This window comes from Lathyrus oleraceus, chromosome 5, assembly GCF_024323335.1.
Source record: "Lathyrus oleraceus cultivar Zhongwan6 chromosome 5, CAAS_Psat_ZW6_1.0, whole genome shotgun sequence".
In the NCBI taxonomy this organism is placed as follows: domain Eukaryota; kingdom Viridiplantae; phylum Streptophyta; class Magnoliopsida; order Fabales; family Fabaceae; genus Lathyrus; species Lathyrus oleraceus.
The window spans coordinates 608,690,630-608,698,118 of NC_066583.1; the positions used below are offsets into that span (position 1 = coordinate 608,690,630).

The window sequence follows — 7,489 nt, forward strand, 5'->3', positions numbered from 1 at the left end:
TTCGTTATGTGTGTGGTAAGCCGTGTGGCTAATGAATCTATTGAAGAAGCTAGGCATCAATGAGGGTAATGCTATTACACTCCTGGTTTATAAATTTTCCGTGACTACTCTTGCTTAGAACCCAATTGTACATGGGAAGAGCAAACACATTGAGACAAGGTTTCACTAATTAAGGGAACTTGTTAGTGAAAGAAGGTTGAGATTGAGATATTGTAGAAGTGAAGAACAAGTTGCTGGTTTTTTTACTAAGGAAGTTGTCACACCCCAAATTTTACCCCTAGATTTCATAATCATTTGCATCATAGACATCATTCATGCATAGCTAACCTCAAGATCAAGATATGCCAGGTTTGTTTCATTTGTGAATTAGGGTTTCCCTCAAAGAGCTCAAAGAATTGACTAGTCAAAGTTTTGGATTGATCATCAATTAATCAAGTTCTAATACACTCAAGATCTCTGTCTCCATTAACAAATAAGTGTGTTTTGGCCTAATCACAAGTGCATCAAGCTTCACTTTCATCTGGCTCACTAATTAGGGTTTCTCAATAACATTCAATTTCATCTGAGAATTTTGATCAAGACATGATCTCAAGACTTGAGACATGAATAAAAAAACTCAATTACATCCTTTGAGCCCATCCATGATGTTCAATTGTCTCAAGAGTTTGAATTCATTAAAGATCAAGAAATTCCCATTCATTTGATACACAACCAAGGCACTGCAAAGTCAAACCTTTGACTTTTGAGATTTATGATCAAATATGAATTTCTCAAGTTAAATTTCATTAATATATGTTTAATTAATGAATTTGATCAATAAAAATCAAGAGAATTGAGGTTACTTGCAAAAAGGGCAATCTTGAAGACATTGAAAATTTCATTAAGTATCCAAATTTCATGTTCAAGTGCACTACTTTCTCAAGCCATAACTTCCAATCCAAGCAGCCACTTTCTTTTCTCTAAAGTACAAATTAAACCTCTTGTTCCATACTTCAACTTTTTTCTAGAGGGTTGATTCCCTAAAAGTGCAAGAATTTTGAGTTATGAGGCCATAAAATTAGTGTCTCAAGTTGAAACACTGAGAAAATTTTCAAGTAAGCTTTGATCCCTAAAAAGTAATAAACTTTACAACCAGTTTGCATTATGATCCACTTTGATTCAGAAAAAACTCAAAACATGAAAGTTATAGGTCATGTATAGGGCTTTTCAAAAAGTACAAGTATAGTTTTTTCCCATGCAAGAGCTATGAGTTTCAAAAATGCGAAGTTAGGGTTCCAAACTTGAATTTCAAGTCATGTTCATGATGAATTCTTGGAGTAAAACCATTTCAAATGTGAAAATCTCTTGATTGCAGGTCCTTTTTGTATAAATATCTCCATAATCAGATGTTTATATGAATCCTAAGTGCATTACACAAGGAATTGAGGTTTTGTCCATTGCATTATACCATTTATGGATGAATTTGCAAAAGGTCACATTACTACTCTGATAAAGCAAGCTTTATGCCAACAACTCACTCTTTCATCCTTGAAACTTCTCCCTAAAGATCACAAACAATCTTAAGTGATCAGAAGCAACCTTGTAAAGGCTAGAAAACATGACAAACTCCTTGAAACTCCATAATTCATGCAAACTTCTCATTCATTCTCAACCAAAACCATAACTTCACAACTTTTGTTTCTAACCAGTTCCAATCACCACTTTCCCCCTATAAATAGAGGGATCCTTTAAGCCTTAAAACACACTACAATTACCCCTCAACACTTCAGCAAACTCCCATTCCATTAGCATTTTCAAAAACACACTATTTTTGCAAGTTCTCTAACCAAACTTATTCTCCATGTGTATCTTCCAAACAAACACCACAAATCATCTCTAGCCACCATTTAGAGCTTGTTTAATCACTTGAACAAGTTATGTATCCTCTATTTTATCATTCACCATTTCACTTCTTCATTTATCAAAAATATTCGTATGAGATGATACAAGTTGTTTCTGACCATTATCATTGTTCAAACACTATCCTCAAGGATCAACAAGGCTGGTAGAATCCCTCTCTCTTATCTCTGTAGTAGCTAAGAAGAAGCATTGGACTTTCTCCAATAGGTAAGTTCACTTACACTTGAAAACTCTTGTGCATGCATCATTTTTGAATATTTATTGAAGTAAAAATGTAGTACATAGTATGCTTGTAGTATGTTTGCTACTGTATGCATTATACCATGCTCATACATTGAGATTTTACTGTTAGAAAATTAAAAACGCAGTTCTGGTTTTTCCCTTGGTACACTATGTGCATTGAGGTTTAGGATGAGATAATAATACCATTAAATTACTTGTAAAAAATAGAGCAATTTAGGTTCTTACAGTTTTTAATTTCATGGAAAATAGAAAGAGTTATGGTTGTTGGAAGTTTGAGAAGAAAATTGAAAAGAAATTGAAACAAACATGCAATAACACGAGGAAGAAGATGATGTGTTGGTGCCATTTTCCAAATTTTGGAACATTTTTATTATATATATTAATATTTTTAAATGAATTAATGGATGTATTACTGCCCCAATAGTTAGAGCGTGCATGTTAAGGCTTTGTATGTGCAAGAGGTTCGGGGTTCGAATATCCCTCGCCCTAGACCTATTTTATTATTGCCCATTTATTTTTGTTATTTTCCATAACTTCAAATGCTCATAACTTGATGATCCCTAAGCCTTTTTGAGCCAATCTTTTTTCTATGTGTTCATAATTTTGTCTAATTTATGATGGTAAAACGAAATTCCAGAATTGATTTATTTTTCACATACTTATGCTTGTCTAAAGTTGGTACCTTTTTAGGATTGTTTTAGGGTTTCAAATGGCCTTCTTTGGTTGATAATTTAATTTTTCTTGATCTCCATGACTTGTATGAAAGTTGTGCATCATATATGAACTTTGTTTGATGTTGCAATGTGTGCCTCTTTGTTTTTGACCTAATTTTGACTTACTTTAATGTATGTTTACATGTTTATGTGCTTTGAACTTTGTTACTATGCCATGAACTTTTGTGTATTTACTTTTCCATCGATTCATGATTCATATGTCATTTCTTTCATGTCTTGTTGAACCTTTGTGTGCATGTGTGCCCTTGTGTTTGTCTTTGTTTATGTGTTTGCAAATGCTTTAAACTTGTGATATCATGTGCTTATCTTTGTTGGTGTTATGCTTGAACATCTTCTTCTTTTTATTATATTTGTGGATGTCATGCTTGAATATCTTCTTTATCATGTTTTTATCTTTGTTGATGTCATGCTTGAACATCTTCTTCATTTTCTTATCTTTGTGGATGTCATGCTTGAACATCTTCTTTATCATGTGTTTACCTTTATGGATGTCATGCTTGAACATCTTCTTCATCCTTGTTTGTCTTTGTTGATGTCATGCTTAAACATCTTCTTTACCATTTGTTTACCTTTGATGTCATGCTTAAACATCTTTCTTTATCATTTGATTATCTTTGTGGATGTCATGCTTGAAATTCTTGCTTATCTTTTATTTATATTTTTTCCCAAGTTCAAGGGAAATAACTTTTTATTGACTTAAATTCATAGGTGGTTTAGTAATCCCTAGTTCCTGTTTGAACCTGTTAGAGTCATTTTCACTTTCAACTTAGACTTAAGTAAGAGTTTGTAACTCTTGTAAGTGTGTTTGTTATGAACACTTACTCCCCCCCTTTGAAACCTTGACCACTATCAAGTGTTCTTTCACCCTTAGTTAGGTGAACTACGGTTGCTCCGATTCCATCCTTATAAGGATACATAAGCGCATGACCGCAAAAGTTTGGCGAGCAAACTTAATAAAACCTTTAGGTTCTTCCCAATAATTTGTTTCCAAACAGTAGCAAACAAACAATAACATAACACAAATACTTTCAAAAGGTTCCTATAGGATACTATAGATACTTAGGATGCTAATACCTTCCCTTAGTATAACCAACCCCTGAACCTTAGATCTCTTCGCATTGTTTTTACATTGCACAATTAGGGTTTTATTCGATCTTTTCCCTTTCCCTTGGATAAATTAAAGTTCGATGGTGAACATTCAATGTTTTGTGATTCAAGTTAATAGAATAGCTTGATATCTGATTCTCACCGTGATAGAAATGGCGACTTCACTAGGGACAGTGTTGTAAGAGGGTTAAGCCTATTTTGATTATATTTGTGTTATTATTATTAGTTGTTTGCCTTGTTTGTTTGGATTCTTTGCTTTGGGTGATCCATTGTGTGGTGAGGTAAGTCTTAACCCGAACTTGAGTAAATAAGATAAGATGTGGTATAGTCAAGAAGGCTTATAGGGAGTTTAATCCCGAACAAGATGACTTAAGAATCCATCACTCATGTGGAGGTTCCCTTTTCAATTAGTATTGTTGATCAAGCAATTATGAAAACACATACTATATTTATTTGGGTAACCTGGGAAGCTGAGGACCTTAGTAACCCCTTTACCCCACTTGGTAGTGCGCTAACTATGAGGGTGTAAATTTGAAATAGTTTATACACGATACTACACTCAAATGAGCTTCTCTTGAGAATATTATTAATTCCTGAGTAATTGGCGTGTTGATAATATACGAAAGATGGATAAATGATTTTTGGGAACCTTTGCAGAACCTGTTGTACAGGTACAAAATAAACCCATAGTACATACCTATTTGGGACTGTTAGACCCATGGCCTCATGCTCGTGACGTCAAACCTTTGAACCCTATTTGTGTGTGACCCTTGTTTGTGTGTGACCCTTGTTTGTGTGTTTGTGCATTCATGCATCTGTGCATAATAAACATCATTTTTCTAACAAAGTTTTCAAGGAACTTAGGAACTTTTGTTGCAAACATTATGTTTATCATGGATTTTGGAAGGAAAAAGACTCAAAAGTACTCTTTCAAGAGTCCTAAGTTAGAATACCTAAGGAGATTAGGATCTTTGGTTATTGACACAAAGACTTTCAGTAAAAGATATGTACGTTTTCTCTCTCTTTTGAAGATCAACATGGCAGATGGACTTCTTTATACTTTGATTCAGTTTTATGATCCCGTGTATCACTGTTTCACTTTCCCCAACTATCAGCTTATGCCAACACTTGAAGAATACTCTCATTTGCTTGGTGTTCCAATTTCTAGTCAAGCTCCATTTTCTGGTTTGGAGGAAGATCCCAAAGATCAAGACATTGCAAATGCTACTCACTTGGAAATGTTAGAGCTCAGGTATCACATGACCACAAAAGGAAAAGTGTTTGGTTTGACAACTGAGTTTCTAATGAACAAAGCTCAGTATTTTGCTAGAATGAGGAGTGTGGATGCGTTTGAGGCTGTTTTTGCTCTACTTATCTATGAACTGTTCCTCTTTCCTAGTTTTGATGACTTTGTTTCCATGGATACCATCAAGATATTCTTAATAGGAAATCCAGTTCCTACTTTGCTTGCTGATGCTTATCATTCTGTTCATCTGAGGAATTCTCATAGCGAAGGAATGAATACATGTTGCATGCCTATGTTGTACAAGTGGTTCATTTCTCAATTGCCTATGTCTCATGCTTTTTGGGATCTTAAGGATGGTCTTTTATGGTCACATAAGATTATGTCGCTCACACATTCAAATATTGTTTGGTATAGTCGTGACTATGACGGAGTTAGTATCATTGATAGTTGTGGAGGATTTTCTAATGTACCTCTTATTGGTACAAAAGGAGGCATCAGTTACAACCTAATCCTAGCTCGTTGTCAACTCGGTTATCCAATGAAAGATAAGCCAAAGAATATTCACTTGGAGGGTTTGTTCTTTAAGGAATGTGAAGACCGAAAAGCGCTAAAAGAGAAGATCGTGCATGCTTGGCACCATGTTAATAAGCTAGAAAAGAAAGTTTTAGGGAAGACAAAATGTGTCTCCTTAGAACCTTATTTTAAATGGGTATAGGATAAGGCCATCAGCTTGAAAATGCCTTATCCTCTCCAAGAGCCTTTGCCTTTAGCTGACAAAGAACCTACCTATATCTTCATGACTAGTGTAGAGAAGTAAAAGATCGCTTTGACCAAAGCGCAACGAGAAAGGGACGCTTGGAAGAACAAGTATCAAGTCATCAACAATGAGGATGAAGAACTTCAAAGGCAGTTAACAATGAAGAATGAAGAAGAGCTCTCCAACAAGAAGAGGAAGGTGCAAGAGGATTTATTTTCCTCTGGCGTTTAGTCAGATACTCCTTGGAAGTTGATCATGGATAAGCTTGTGCTCGAGAAGGCTGAGATGGAAGAACAAATTAAGAAGCTCAGTTTGAGGCTACTATAGGAATCTCCTTGGGACTTTGTTTAGATTTTATTTAGCTTTGTTTATAAATTTTGAAAGTGTACTCAAACTTTGTAACTCTATTTGATTAATGAAATGAGTTTCTTTTGGCCATTGTTATTTGCCTTTTGATATTTGCAATTATCTATTTAGTTCCTTGAAACTTTTAAATTTTGAATTTTCATTGCATTCATGCATATGTCACCATACTTGCATTTTTTTCTCAAAATAAAAACTCATTTCCTCTCCAGTTTCCACACTGAGACCCTCACACCAGTACAACACCAAAGCTCAAGCCCGACGTAGAATGGCCAAGCAAGAGCAAGAGATGGAAAGAGTCAATAAAGAGCTTACCGATCTACGTGGGAATATAGGTCAAATCATGGAGACGTTGCAAGTAATACGTGCAAAGATGGATACTCAACCCACAATTGTTTCTGAGATCGTCAATCTGGTGATTAATCCTCATCCATCAGTTAGTTCTCCAGCAACTTGGCCTCCCTTTAGTCTTCCTCATGGTTTTGTGCCTCCTCCTCAAGGACAGTCCACTCAGCACATAATTCCACTAACTACTGAAGTTAATCAAGTGACTCCCACTCTTGCACCCACTTCCATGCACACTTGAGTTCAACCGTACTTCGATGATCATAAACAAGTGTATCATATACCTAATATGTCTGAAGAAGGTGATGAAAGACATGAAAAGCTGAGAGAAAATGTTGAAACTATTAAGAAAAGGCTGAGAGCAATGAAAGGTAATCAGATCGTTGGTGCTGCTGCCAGAGAAATGTGCCTTGTATCTAGATTGGTGATCCCTGTAAAATTCAAGGCACCCAACCTTGATTAATATGAATGAGCTACTTGTCCCAAAAGTCATCTCATCATGTACTATAGAAATATGGCAGCTCACGTGGACAATGACAAACTCATGATCCACTGTTTCTAAGGCAGTTTAAAAGGTGCCCCTTCCAAATGGTACTTGACCCTTGATTAGACTCGCATCTGTTGTTTCCAAGATTTGTCTGATGCTTTCATCAAACAATACAAGTACAACATGGATCTAGCTCCTAATAGAAGGCAATTATTGAGCATGTCCCAAAAAGATTCTGAATCCTTTAAAGAATATGCACAAATGTGGTGAGAGACTGCATCTCAAGTGGAACCTCCATTAACTGAAAA

General features: G+C 35.4%; 1 protein-coding gene across 1 annotated transcript; it reads left to right on the plus strand.

Annotated features, from left to right (window-relative positions):
* The first annotated feature begins 4,876 nt into the window (after positions 1-4,876).
* On the plus strand, positions 4,877-5,944 carry LOC127082387 (uncharacterized). Its single transcript, XM_051022623.1, has one exon. It carries the CDS (start codon positions 4,877-4,879, stop codon positions 5,942-5,944), a length of 1,068 nt encoding a protein of 355 aa, XP_050878580.1.
* Positions 5,945-7,489: the final 1,545 nt, after the last annotated feature.

Excerpts from the sequence above, each read along its gene's own strand:
- LOC127082387 (XM_051022623.1), top strand. The coding sequence starts at position 4,877 with ATGGATTTTGGAAGGAAAAAGACTCAAAAGTACTCTTTCAAGAGTCCT.